Source organism: Tupaia chinensis, unplaced genomic scaffold (assembly GCF_000334495.1).
Source record: "Tupaia chinensis unplaced genomic scaffold, TupChi_1.0 Scaffold146650_1, whole genome shotgun sequence".
Lineage (NCBI taxonomy): Eukaryota > Metazoa > Chordata > Mammalia > Scandentia > Tupaiidae > Tupaia > Tupaia belangeri.
In genome coordinates this window covers 699,003-713,789 of record NW_006206507.1, presented here as the reverse complement: position 1 = coordinate 713,789, position 14,787 = coordinate 699,003, and the positions used below count along the sequence as shown (strand labels likewise).

Below are 14,787 nucleotides of genomic sequence, written 5' to 3'. Positions count from 1 at the left end.
GGAATAAGTCAATGTTACCAGATCTTTCTCAAGTCCTTAGTCAAAGCCAAGAAATGGGAGTTATCATTTCTGAATCCTTAGGTTCCACAATGTTTTTCCAAAGAACTAGTTCAAGTTCTGAACAATTTTTACTACCTACAGGAAAGGATATGTTGAAATTTGAAAGAATAGTTAGGTATATATAGGACAGAAAATCTTAATTTATACCTGTGTTAAGAACTTTGGTTTGTTTTTTTTGTTTGTTTTGTTTTGTTTTTGAGAGGTTTTTTCTATAGGGTGCGTGCGCTCGCCAGGCAGAGAGAGACAGAGAGATAGAAAGCAAGAAATCACTTCCCAGGGGGCATGGCCATGCCGCAATCCCTTCTCTTCCATTCTCCTCTCGGGATCTAGGGCACGGACACACATGCGCCCAGCGTGAGTCCAGCGACATAGCCATTACGCTAACTGTTGGTCCCGAGAACTGTGGTTGTTTTTGAAACCCTTAATAATGTGTCGTCAGAAAAGTCATGATACATTTTTGCATAGAAAAATATGTCATGACTTTTCAATGACACCATAGTTAGCCAATGAAATGTTTGTTCCTGGAGCGTAATAGTGTATTCCACATATTAATTTTGAATGGACTTGTATTGAGTGCATGTAGGATATCCTAGTACCCATATCTGGTAAGGAATTGAATAGAAATGAGTCTCAAGACCAAAGACAAGGATGAGCTGGGAATAAATTCTGGGGAGAAATCTCCTCTGGATGATAGAAACATGACATTAGCTACAGTGACGAACAAAGTATACACATCTTTAAGAAAACACCGTTTTGAGCTTATAGCCCTAAACAAAACCAGCATTTAAATGGCAAATACAGGAAGGCTCCAGAAGGAGAGCCGTCATCCCTAGTTAAAGTATTCTATATCTGAGAGTCCAAGGGAGACAATATAAAAGAAGGTGGGTGGCCAGCAGATTCTAATGAGGCAGTTTAGAGCTACTAAAATGCATGGCAAGTCTTAATCTTCTGCTTAGGGCATAGGTTGGAAGATCTAGGCTATGTCCATTCCAGGTGGTAAAACCAAGCTCAAGACTGCAGTAGATGTTGTCTCTAGATAACCATCTAATAATGATATGAGAAGGAATGCTTTCATTGGTGAGAGGGGTTGTGAAGGAGATCTGGCTGTGACATCTGTTACCTCATTGATTGCCAGGGTTGAGTTGCCGATCTGGCCAGTTAAGCCAGTGTCCTCTTCCTCCTCCTCTTCTCCATGGGCATCTCTCCCAAAGCTGTGATCTTTGGTCAAAGAAGATGACCTTCTTCGATAGATGAGGACCCTTCTTTGGTCAAGGTTGTAAGAGCTGGTGCATTCCCCTGCTAGAACCTCCACACAAGCTCTCATTGGTAAGAGGTTAGCTATAATTCTTAGCTCCTCTGGAAATCTAAGATTCCACTATGCTATTACAGTATCAAATCAGCTCAACTTTGAATCATTGGCAGTAAGATTTGAATAGCAGGATCTACTCTACAGACTTTCATTAGTGAGAAATGGCAACACTTTAAAGTTGAATGTATTGGATTGTCACACAAGTCATTTTAAGTGCCCATAGAAACTTACAGCCTTTCATGTGCACACACTCAGCCCAAGCAGAAATGTGCATATAACCTGTACTCAACTATTTAGTATTTCGCTTTGCTTTTTGACTTTTAATTCAAACTAAACATTAATCTAAGAAGTTTTGATAATAACCCATGAACTTCATCTCTTTTAAAAGGTAGTGTAGCTCTCTTCCTGTAGTGTAACCATAGCAACTGACAAGGAACAGAGAAAGAAAGCTTTCACACATGCTGTGCTAATTAATCCTGTCCTACAGTTTTCCTTCAGCTGGAGGATGCAGTTTAATAAATTTTGCATGAGTAAGCGTGTTTTGATGCATGAACTGTATAAATACATAGCTTTATCTTTACCAAAAGTATTTGGAAAATATAGTTTCTATACATACTTCAAGGTGTACATTTTTTGAGTCATTGTTTTAATAATTTGTTCCTTCCCTGAAAATTTGTGGGATGTATTTCTCTTATTAACCAAACCAAACATTTTTAGGGTGAAACCTTTTGTTCATCAATATGCAAGATATTTCCCACAAGAAACTGTTTTAATTGACTGACTATATTAAATTGAGATGATGAGTTTTCCTCAAACAATGCAAAAGAATGTATTTCAAGTATATAAGAATATTCTTGATCCTGTGTGATACTTCTGCATGCAGATGATTTTAAGAAACTCAGTCTTAATGTTCTGACAAGTGAGATATTGCAAACTCATTATCACCATGTTTTGGGATGTTATGTGGCCCATCTGAATAAATTTGGGACACTCTCTGACCTAAATATATGGGAAGGGAGAGACTAATGTATACTAAATTCTTTTTTTAAGACTTAATTTATTACTTATTAATTATTTATTTTAATTTGACCAGAGAGAGACAGAGTGGGAGAGAGAGAGAGAAAGTGAGAAAGCAAGCCGTCAGGGTCGGGACTCAAACTGTGGTCGGCCGTGTGGGGGGCCCAACATCCTTAACCACCATGCCACCTGCTGGCCCCAGAAGAGACTAATGTAGACAAAAAACTTCTTCTATTTATATTTTCCATAAATACTTAACTAGTTTTAAAAACTCATATCCACAGTAAACATAATTGATCTGAATTATGTATAATTATATTGATGTATACTGTTTCTAGGTTACTTTAAGGTCTTATCATCCCTTTACAGTGGGAAATATCATAATTTTTTATCACTGGTTTGGTCATCTGAACTGTCAAAGAATATCAATTTTTTTTTCATTCTTTTACCCCTCTGGCTTAGTTTTTTGACAACAGGACCTTGTGAAAACCAAAGAAATTCAGCCAGAATGTTTTTTGCATCCTATTTGATTCGACAACAACATATGGAGTGAGTCAGAACTTATTTTAGGACTTGTGCTTAGTTCTTTGGTTTCTGTATGGAAGCATAGTCATTTGAGGAACGAAACCTTTTGATGGGATTACCAAATTTTTGAGACACTTTTAACCATCCTGATTGTACAATCTGTTGTTCGATTTTGCCTGAATTTGATGTAGGATAAAACCTTGTGGATAAAGGAAGTAAAAGGTTATTATAAAAACCTGTTATTGAGAATAGTTATTCCATTCATGTGCAGAAAAATTGGGGACTATGAATGTGGGAGTATGTTTGTGTGTATCTATCTGTAGATCTTAATATGGAATACTTATATATGTTAATCGATTTATTATATGCCATTGCATTTTTTAAAGTCGTATCTTAGAAAGAAATTGAGTGACTGTATAATTGAATTAATTAGGAATTCTTTGTCTTACCAGCTGTCCTATCAATTTTTAAATTCACATGTAATACAGAAAATGGAATGCCATGTTTAATAAACATTAAAATGTTTTGTTTCTAAATACTACATAAAAATTTTAATCAGAACATTAAAATGACTATGTTACAATAGGTTCACTGTAAACATTTCATGTGTTTCAAATATCCTAATGATAGATAATGCTTTACATTTGTCATTAATGAACATAGCCATAGAGAAAATTTTCACACAGAGCATTTTTTAATTTTTAAAAATAGTATCTATGCATTTGTGATTTTTTGAAGTATAACATTTTCATTGCACAAAACTTAGAAAACACTCAAAAAATCTTACTAAATTAAAAAAATGGATAATCAATTATTCTAGAGGAAACTACTGAAGACATTTAAGTATATTCTCTGAGTCCTTTTTATGCATTAGTATTCATGATTATAAGGTCAAACTACATGTACTTCTTTTCCTAACACATCATTATTACCATTTTCCCAGTTTCTGAAACATTCTCAAAAGACATTTTCTCATTGGATCTCTCATCATCTAAACATAGCACATTCATTTGACTATTTTTTTTTAGTAATAATTCCTTTGGGTGGTTTTCAAATGAACTTCCTCAATAAGCACTTCCTAGTTGAGTGTTTCACAGAACAGTGATACCACATGAAGCTTTAAGGCAACCCTTTGAGAAAAGTGTCATGCTCTCTTCTTGCATATTCACAATACATTTTAGAAAAATTAACATGAAGAAGTCTTGCAATTTGGAGACTCCATAACTTTCTAAATGATGTTTTCTCTCTCTCTTTTTTTTTTTTTTTTGGAGAGGTTTTTGCTATAGGGCGCGTGCGCTTGCCAGACAGACAGAGAGACAGAAAGTGAGAAATCACCTCCAGGGGGGATGGCCACGCTGCAATCCCTTCTCCTCCGTTCTCCTCTCCGGATCTTAAGCATGCGCGCACATGTGCCTGGCGTGAGTTTTAAGCCACCAGGTCCGGGACGTGAACCGTGGTGGACTGCATGGGAGTCCAGTGACATAGCCATTACACTAACTGCTGGTCCCATGTTTTCTTAAAGTTATTATGGAGCCTTTTCTCATAACTTAGAAGTTTATAACTCAAAACTAGAGCTCCATGAAACACACTTTGTAAAAATCTAGCTATCTAAGCTTCTGTTATATCTAATAGTTGATGAATTATTTATTTACTCTGCTGATTTTTTTACATTCATGACACCAAGGCTTTATTAGAAATATGAATGATTTTAATGGTGATTAGCATGCATTTAAAACAGAGAGACCAATATACGTTCTCCAACCTTTCTATGAACCTTGACATTGCATTTATAATATTGTATTACAATATCATGTTTGCCCTTTTAAAATCCTGAACATTCAAATTTAAATTCCCTTGTTCTGGTAATTCCTATTAACCTTTTTTATGTTTTATGTAACCCACAGGTCTTGCAAGAGCAAAATCTGTCCCTAGTCATACATACTCCAATGAAGTAGTTACTTTGTGGTACAGACCTCCAGATGTACTCCTGGGATCAACAGAATATTCCACCTGCCTTGACATGTGGTGAGCAATGGAAGCTTTACTCTAGCTAATTTGTCGGTGGTAGATGGTCTGGGTCAAGCCTAAACAAACATTCTAACAGTTCAAATGAAGATTAATAGCGCTGGAGTGTTTGCCTGTAGGAGGCAATACCTTAGATTTTTAAAAACATGATTGGGATGTTCCCTGATCAGAATCTGTCTTGCAGATGGTGCCTGGTAATGGTTCTTGATGGACAGGGGAAGAGACATTTTTCTAACTGTCAGTACTATGGTTATTCTCCTTCAAGGTCTTAATTTGTCACTTTGTTTTATAAGAAAGTGTAGTATATTTACTTATAGTAACAGGGTTGGAAGTATCAGGGAACATGTTTGCATTCACAACGAAGTTCAGAGAAGTGATCTGAAAATTTTGGTTTAACAGTTAGGCTCACAAACAAACTGGCTCACAGTATACCACTGAAAATAGTTGATACTAATTATTCAAAATGAAATAAAATAATTACTTTATAAAAATATCTTAAACTTAACCTCAGTAGAGTCTTAGTTTTACACAATGGTCTATCTAGCACAGGGTAAAAACCTACTTTATGTGGTCCCGTAGCAAACTTTAATGTATAATCCTAATTGAAGATAAACTATGGTGTGATCTAAATAAAATAAATAAAATTAAAATATTATTTTTAGCACTCAGAGCAGGCTTCCTAATGGCTATTGAGTATATATTTTATTGACAGAAAGCCCTCTTTTCTAGATAACAGTTATATTCAAAGTGAAACAATTCACATAGCATGTGGCTATTTTATTATACATATCATCTTCTCCAAATTATATTGCTCTTCTGTATAATATTCCCAGAGATAGTATAATATTTATCAATTCAGTAGAAGTTAAACTTCAGCACGTGTTGTTTATCTTACTGCTGGGTATTTACTTCACTGTTCTGCCCTCAGTGATCTTGGCTTTAAGTAAATTAGGCTGTGATGAGGCCTGGCTTCTTTCCTGATGTTTTTGATCCAAAAAGCTCATGGTGAAAAAACAGTCAAGTTCCTTGCAATATAGGGCACAGTGCAGACTTTCTTAATTTAGGTTTCAGAAGCCTGAGAAAGGGAATTTGGAATCTATAAAGCCACTGAAAATATATGTGACATTTTGCATGCACAGGAATATATTTATTTTTATGGGGTATAGATCTGTAGCCTTCAATAGAACTATAAAAGTATCTAAGCCTTCAAACAGCCTAAGATCTGTTGTCATAAAGTTTGTAGTGCCTTATAATAAATCTAATACCATTTTAATGATGTTTTAAAATCTGAGACTAAAGACAACCATTTATCATTGAAGGGTTGATCTAATTCATTTTTTCATCACACTTTATGGTATTTTTCTCTCTCTCTCTCTTTCTCTCTCTCTCTCTTTTTTTTTTTGACGGTTGTTTGCACAGTTTAGATATTTCCCCCCGTTTCTTACCCTCAGCTGGGCAGGGACTTGGGCAAAGTAGATAGTTAGATCATTAGTTATACCGAAAGAAAGGGTTGGAAATATAGGCCAATGAATGAATCAGGATATTATTCTAGTTACTAACTTTCTCATTCCTTTCCTACTTCCTGCCTTACAGTTGAAAGTTGGCTATGCAAATAATCATTACTTAATGTTCTTGAATTATGGGGTGTTTTTTCTCTTTTTTCTGAGTATGGAAATTCCAAATCATTTTTCCATGAGGTCAGTTAAGGACTCTGCTAATAAAACATAGTTTGGAACCATTTGTGGCTTGGAGCCAGTTTTGTCTTCATTGCTTGGCAATACAGTCAAGACAGTGCCCTCCTAATCAGGAGAAGCTGTTTTTTATACAGTAGTGGCTAATTTTTCTCAAACTTCTAAATGTGCTCATTAGAGGACAGAGTCACACGGACTGTGGCTTGCTAATATGCCTATTTCTGATGTATAGTATTTGATTTCCAGTCTCTGACTCTTTGCTCCTTGTGTGTGTGTGTGTGTGTGTGTGTGTGAAGGAAACCAGCTTGGGCACTTTCTACCAATTTGCTTTCAACAGAGACATAATGGAAGCACAAGAAGACTGTTATTTAAGTGGAAGGGAGGAAAACTGATAGAAAATAATAGCCCCCAAATGCCCGTTTGTCTACATGCCAAGATTATTCATTGCCAAAAACAAATAGTGAATGTGTTATGTTTGAGCAGTTTCCATCCTGATTGGCTCTTTACTTCCAAACCCCCAAATCTCAGTAATGTGTAGGCTGTGCCTGTCATTCTGAATTCGATTTCATCCTAAGCCATTTTTTAACATCTATTTTGTTATTATCCTATAAGTCAGGTAAAGTGTATATGTTTTTCCAGTTAGATGTTCACAGGGCTCTGCTTTTTATATAATCAATGACATGGATGCTGGTTATTCAGAGACCTAGAAATGGGACTATAATTGAGTCATGGCTCAGCTGCACCAGAGTAGTGCAAATATTAACCCGTGGACAATAGCAGGGAGGCAGGTGGCAGTGGTTTCAGGCTATTCCTTCCAGTTCATTTACCATTGTGGGGCAGTAGGGTGGTAAGTAAAAACTAACGACCCCTACACATTGTTACATTTTCCAGTTCTCTGTTTAAATAGCCCAGGGCAATAAAAATATTAATGAAGATGCATATGCATTGACATCGCCAGATAGTGATGGAAATCTAAGCTAGCCCTAGTTATGATTTACTCCTCTGGATCACCACACCATGGCGACACATGGTGCTATTGGAGAAGTCATCCAGAGAGATAGCTTTTGATACTTTGTCTTCCTCTGTGAAGGAGGGTTTAGCAAACGCATCACACCGAACATTGCCTCTTGTAACTTCTCTTAATTCTTGGATTTTATAACTCTTTGAAAAGTCAAAGCAAAGGAAATGATTGCTAAGCTTCAATACCAAAAAGGCTTACCAAGTTCTGAAAAACCACTTCAAGAGAAGTGTAAATGTAAAATGCAGCTTATCTGTGTAGTTTTTCCATTGCCAGGGGGCTCTGCTCTGACTGGTGAGGTCCTTGCCCCAAGTAAGCTTATTTATCTTTATAGAAGCTCATCAGTATGTTTACAGCTGCATTTCAAAAACAGAGGGTCACATGGGATTATTTTAAGGGATTCGTTTTTAATATAGGGTGACTAAGTTATCTGTAACTAATAGATGATTATCTCATTAAGATCATAGTGCTTTAGAGAGGCCAAAATATGTAGTAGCATTACCCCTGGTATCAACTACAGTGCTCCCCAACACAGTGTGTGAAGAATGATAGCGTGTCAGTCTCTTTCTTTCATCATCTTTTTAAAACACTAATTAACATATTAACTGTGCTTGTCAAACTGTGGGGCAAATCATTTATAAATAAGCCTGTCAAATGTAATGAGATTGCATATTAAAGTACCCGTTTCTCTATTACATCTCTGATTTAAGATTAAAATTAAATTTTTTTAGCATTGTAGCAGCTGGGTGATTAGAAAAAAAAATGTCCATAGTAATCTTGATATATAGAACTTGTGTGCATTAAAATTCATTTTGCATTTATCAGAAAAGAAATTGCCTATTTATTAAATATTATAAGGCCATTTAGCATTGTTCTGTATTAAATAGGCCTAATCAGCATACATATTGACAGTATACATCGTTGTGCTATCATCTTTAATGCTCTCCCTTGGAATAGGGAAATGTGTGTAATAAAACAAGGTTTCCTAGGGCTCAGGTTTATTTACCAGTGTTTTAAGGGAATTATACTACTACAGTTCCCACCCTGAAAATAAATTTGTTTCATAAGAGGGCTTATAGTTTGAGACTTGAGTAATAATAATGGTTATAATAACAGGTACTTTTATTGAACACAAACTGCATTCTAAGCACTGGTATGCATTTTAATTACTATTAGGTTGTCGGGAAAGTCAAGACATATTTTTCTATGTTTTTCTATTAAAAAAAAATGTGTCATGACTTTCCTGACAACTCCAGAGTTTTTGTACCGTAATACAGTGAAGAAAATGAAACTCAGGCAGTCTAAATCATATATTTAGATAGGTCAAACAGTCAATAAATAGAGCCAACATTTAAACTCAAGGCTAACCCACTCATAACGCTTTCTCTTTGCAACATATTAAGTAGTCTCCTGAGATGATTTATAAGAAATTGGTCCTTACTTTACCACTAATGTGATTCCAAAATGCAAATACAAGTAAATTTCTAGTTTATAAATGAGGCTATACTCTCAGTCCAGTTAGGTGCTTGCCCAGTTCAAATCTAGTGGGCGATTTTCACTCTCAACTAACAGCTTGTGGCCCGCCTTTCTCTTTTGACATCAGTGTTTTAGAGGATTCTACTGTTTATTTTTCTTCATGCAGAAATTTTTGAAATTAACTAAGACACGAATCACTGGATCAAATACATTTTCATGGGACCACTATCTATGCGGGTATATATTTTCGCAGCCCCTAACTATTACTCATTTACCACCGCTGCTCAAAAGAATGAGTCCATTTTTAAAAAGAATGGTACCAAGAATTCATATTTGAGTTCATGAGCTACATAAAGTCATCTGTCTGTCAACACTGTTTGCACATTTTCTAATTAATCAGGTCATAAGGCCAAGGAGAATGGAGAATATGAATTAGTCACTGTCAACCGTAGCAGCTCTGTAAGAGCTTTGAGAGCTGCTCCAGTAATGCAAATTCTGAGTGACTTGATGTAGCCTCTGACAAGCAATGAAACAACAAAAAAACAGTGATAGTCGGAAGACAGTCCAGGTTGTTGAAAGCTGAGGTCATGGGGGCAGCCATGGGCTTAAAGCCTTTTCCTACTATGAAATCCCTTAAAAATAGGGCAGCTTATCATCATACCAGGATACCTTTGAGAGTTCAATTAATTCTGCCAGGACAGTAGATGTAACAAAGCAATTTAACTGTGACATGCCGTCACCTTTTTCATTATGCATTAAAGCAATAATTTGCCAAATACCTGGTTGGAAGAGATTTCATGCATTTGAGAGTTTAGTTTACATGTAACTACTTCTGGCTAAAAACTCAAATTCCTTGCAGAAAACATGTTTATAAATAAAACACATTATAAAACAAACTAAGGATAGTATAGAATGGCTACCAAGATGATTAAAAATTTAGTGATAACTTTGGAATGCTGAAAAGAAGCAGTTCTATTTTTCTATCAAAAGTGTAGTAACGGGCTGTTCTGTGGTGCAGTTGCTTTCGAGAGAAGCCAGATCCCAAATGAAAGCCGTGGTCCAGACTCCCAGCAAGGTCAGCCTGAAGCAAGTCAGGCATGTACGCGAGTGCCCATGATCCGACGGACTGGAGGAGTAGAGGAAGGGGATCGTGGCTTGACTAGACCCTAGGATGCTCATCCCTCTCTTCCTCTCTCCCACTCTCACATTCATGCGCTCTATTATGAATTTAAAAAAAAAAAAGTCTAGCGTGGTATGATTTTTACATCAATTGTTTATCCATGTGTGTGGCTTAGTTTTAGAGTGTATGTGTGTTTTCAATAAATACATTTACTTACTAGTGGTAAATTAGCTGAACTATAATATGTACATAAAATGAGACACTTTGTATGTACTCTTCATTACTAAATATTTTTAAAATAAAATTTTCCTATCTTTATCAATGTTGTCAAGTTGCCAGTCATAGTGACAATGTTTCTTTTTTTTTTTGGAGAGGTTTTTTTCGCTATAGGGTGCATGTGCTTGCCAGACAGACAGAGAGAGACATAGAGACAGAAAGCAAGAAATCACCCCCCAGAGGGGATGGCCACACCGCAATCCCTTCTCCTCCATTCTCCTCTCAGGATCTTGGGCACACAGGCACACACGCCTGGTGTGAGTTTTAAGCCACCGGGTCCAGGACATGAACCGCGGTTGACTACGTGGGAGTCCAGTCAGTGACATTACACTAACTGCTGGTTCCTGTGACAATGTTTCTTGACATTACTCAAATTGGTGGTGTACTCAGCTGGTTCACTGGTTTGTGAGATTAAGAGATGGATACATGTGACATTCTTAAATATAAAACTTGACACATGTTGAGACTAGTTAGCTCTTAGTATGTCAATTAGCTAAGCCAAACATAGTGCATTTCTGTGTGCATGTAACATCCAGTGGTACATGGAATGTATGAAAGAACTGGAGGCTGCTGTATTTGACTTTAGGGAAATCACCATACCATCTATTTCTTGAGAATTAGAGAAAATTTTTGCCCAGGACTTTCTTATCTTACTCTCTTGTATGTATGTAGTATGTGTGTATGTACTTTAATGCAGAAATACGTAAATGAGTGCTCAAAATTTAGAGAACATTGATGTACAGTAGTGTGCTTTTTATGCTTAAGTTGTGAGTGTATGAGTCATTGCTCTGAACGTGTAGCTAGCAGTGCTTTGTTGTGTAAAGGAGAGGCAGTGTTGTAGCAGGAAAACTTAGTAAAATCTAAACCGATTCCCTCTCCACCTCCCAGATATTGACCTTATTCAATTATAATATACTCTTCAGTTTTCAAGTCAGAACACTGCAACAATAAGAACCTTTCCAGTTATAAGCAAGAGCCTATAGCTGCCCCAACAATAGTAGCCAACACAGTGAGTTCTTGCTTCATCTCTACCCATCACTTAATTCTACTTCCCAGAAGCAACTTCTTTCTAATCTTTTATTTTTTATTTATTTATTTTGTCAATTCTTTATTAAGTGGTGTGGTGGTTAAGGCACTGGATTCCCACATGGCTTACTGCAGTTCCAGTCCTAAACCTGGTGACTTACTTTCTCAGTGTGTGTGTCTCTTTCTTTTGAGTGCAAGTGCCCTATCGCAAAAAAATTAAAATAGTAATAATTAATAAAATAAAATAAATAATTCTTTCTAAAAGGTGTGTCTACTACAATATGGCTTAATGAATTGTTTATATTGCTATTTACTGGTTTGGTATTTTAGATATGATCTACTAAGCAGGTATTATGGTAGATGAGGATTTAATGTTTTTTCATCAACTTTCCCAACTCTACCTTCACCTCATTCTTCCAATATAGAATCTATATCACATTTTAAAATATTGGGTTGTCAGGAAAGTCATGATGCATTTTTGCAGAGGAAAACATAGAAAAATACTTTATGACTTTTCTGACAACCTAGTATTGATATGTAAATATTATTTATGTTTATTCAAATAGTAGTCATGATTATGTATCCTTTCTCATATAACCTTTTGCTTTTCCTGGACTAAATAACTGTGATGTTCATTAGTTTGTCTTTTCTTTTATTGTTAATTAGTTGTAAAGTATTTGTCAATTACCTATAACAAAATATTTTCAAATGCTTAAATACTTCAGCAACTCTTATCAGTCTCCTTTAACTTTCTTGACATCTCCCTCCTTCTACTTTTTCCTTGAAACTCTCCTCTCTCAGTTCTTTGATATCATGCCTTAGTACATCTGGACTTCCATTTGTCCTTGCTACCCACCCTACTTCCATTTTTGTAGGACTTATGTGGTTATTATTTGTTACTCTCCAAATCTATTCACTCTCCTTTTTTGATCTGCCATATGTTCAGGATGGCTGACTCTATGGAAATGCATCCTCCATGCTGTTTTGTCTACTGGTTTCCAATTGGCTTAGGCAAAAGATGAGTGGGAGAAGTAGACCGGACATTTCTTCCTTCTTTAGGCCACGTTTCTGGAAATGGCTGGCTACAACTTCTGTGAGGATGCCCCTCTTCCATGGTCCTAGCTGTCACTAGACTCTAAGAAAACTGAACCTTTCAGTTCTAGGGAAGTAATGACTTCCTACTCTTGCCAGCCTCTGAGTACTTCATATGTCCTTTGGTTTCCTTACACTCCTGTTAGTTGTTTCTGGGTTCGATTCATTTTTCCTTCTGCACTGTATTGAGTGCAGATTCTCTATATCCTGGATCCCATGTCTTCCTTTTTTAGTTACATTAAAGACATAATTTTCAAATTCTTAGTTAAAAAAAAATCTTCATTCTACTCCCACACATAATTGATAACATGTGGCCAAGGTTATAATTCATAATAATGTATAGTATACTTGAATATTGTAGGGTGTTAGGTTCTTCTGTTCTTCCTTGGTATTCTGAAATTTCATGTCAGGATGCCTTGGTAGTGTCTTTTTGTATTGTAGCTGGGTGGGTTCTCTTTCATATAAAGACTTACATGTTCCATTTCTCAGAAAGCTTCTGGAATCCCCTCGTAAAATAATTTCTTTCCTTCCATCTTTGTTTTCACTCTCTAGAAAAAATTGTATTCGTTTGGACAGAAATTTCTTATTCCTCTATTTTAAAAGTAATCACTTCTATATTTTACTACTTTTTAATCTTCCCAACCACACATATGTAATTGTTCCTGCTTCCTTTCCCTCTGCTCTCAATTGGAAGCTTTCTTCAGAGATGGGGGTGGGGGAATCTTTGGTTGTCCATTTACTTTTATAAATATGAGGACTACAAATCTTTATACTTAGGAGGGACCTACTCATCACGTCCTTGTACATTGTTCAGACAGAGTGTTGTTGGACTTTCCATTGGAGATCCTCACATGTCAGTATCTGGAAGCCTATTCTTTGTTCTTTCTCAGATGCTGATTTGTGACAATGGACATTCTCGAAGCAGGGGAGAAGAGGGAAGCTGATGGTCACACAGACCAATAAACATAATTTCACATAATTAAACGTAATTTTAAGCTGAGAAAAGGGGTATCTATACCTTGGCCTCTGCTTCAACTTTTATTCTCAGTTTTAGGCCTTTTGTATTTAATATCATGTGCCCTACTGATGTGTTTGGGATGGGGTGAGGGATGGTCAGAGAAGACCTATGTGTCAGTTGCTCTTGGTATAAACTTTCAATCTTCCTTACTGTTTCTAGCTGTCAGACTCACCTTCATGCTTTTTAGAACCTGTGCCTCCAAGTCCTGGACCTTTTCTTATTTGCCATAGATAAATATACCTTGAAGTTTGAACTACCTATGATCTGCCTAGATTACTACACATTCATCTACATATTTTTTTTGAGAGATTTTTGCTATAGGGCGCGTGCACTCACCAGACAGACAGAGAGAGACATAGAGATAGAAAGCGAGAAATCACACCCCAGGGGGGATGGTCATGCCGCAATCCCTTCTCCTCCATTCTCCTCTCAGGATCTTGGGCACTCATGCACATGCGCCCGGCATGAGTTTTAAGCCACCAGGTCAAGGACGCGAACTGCGGTCGACCACGTGGGAGTCCAGCGACATAGCCATTGTGCTAACTGCTAGTTCCCTCATCTACATGTTTTTAAAAATAGGTTATCTCTTATCCACTTATGCCTTCTCATATATTTCTTCTGTCTTTATTTAAAATGTTATTCCCAGTTCATCCTCAGCAGCACAGGCAGTAGGGGCACTGCTTTGTGATTCTGGTGGCCATATGGGAAGATGCCAGGTTTGTGTCCTGGGTTTCTCCAAACACTCAGGATGCACCATGGGCATGCTCGTGATCCTGGCTGGCTGCAGGGCATGTGTGGAGGATGGTGGCATGAAGCCTGTTGAGGCTGCCTCCACTACTGCCTTCCCTGCCTCCTCCACTCCCTGTCTCTCTCTGGAAATAAATAAACTTAAACAACAACAACAATTTTTTTTTCCTATTTCTTACCTTACATTTTGGCTGCTTTGGAGAGAAAAGGGGAATGGGGTAGTCTGTGCACACTTGACCACATGTCCTCCTTGCGTTGTTAATTCATTTTTTTGTGGCTTTAACTATAAGCAATTGACTGCTAAAATGCTTGCCATGTAGAAATTTGTGATTTTCTGGGGTGCAAACTTGAATTGCAGGTGCTGATGGGTGGGAGCAAATCAGCAGG

General features: G+C 36.8%; 1 protein-coding gene across 2 annotated transcripts in view; it reads left to right on the top strand.

Moving 5' to 3' along the window:
• CDK14 (cyclin dependent kinase 14) overlaps nucleotides 1–14,787 on the top strand; it is a 667,802-nt gene that overhangs the window by 385,796 nt on the left and 267,219 nt on the right. For both annotated transcript variants that reach the window (XM_027768492.1, XM_027768493.1), the window contains exon 10: nucleotides 4,816–4,936. In XM_027768492.1, coding sequence (XP_027624293.1) covers nucleotides 4,816–4,936 — 121 coding nt within the window. The remainder of the gene's footprint in view (nucleotides 1–4,815; nucleotides 4,937–14,787) is intronic.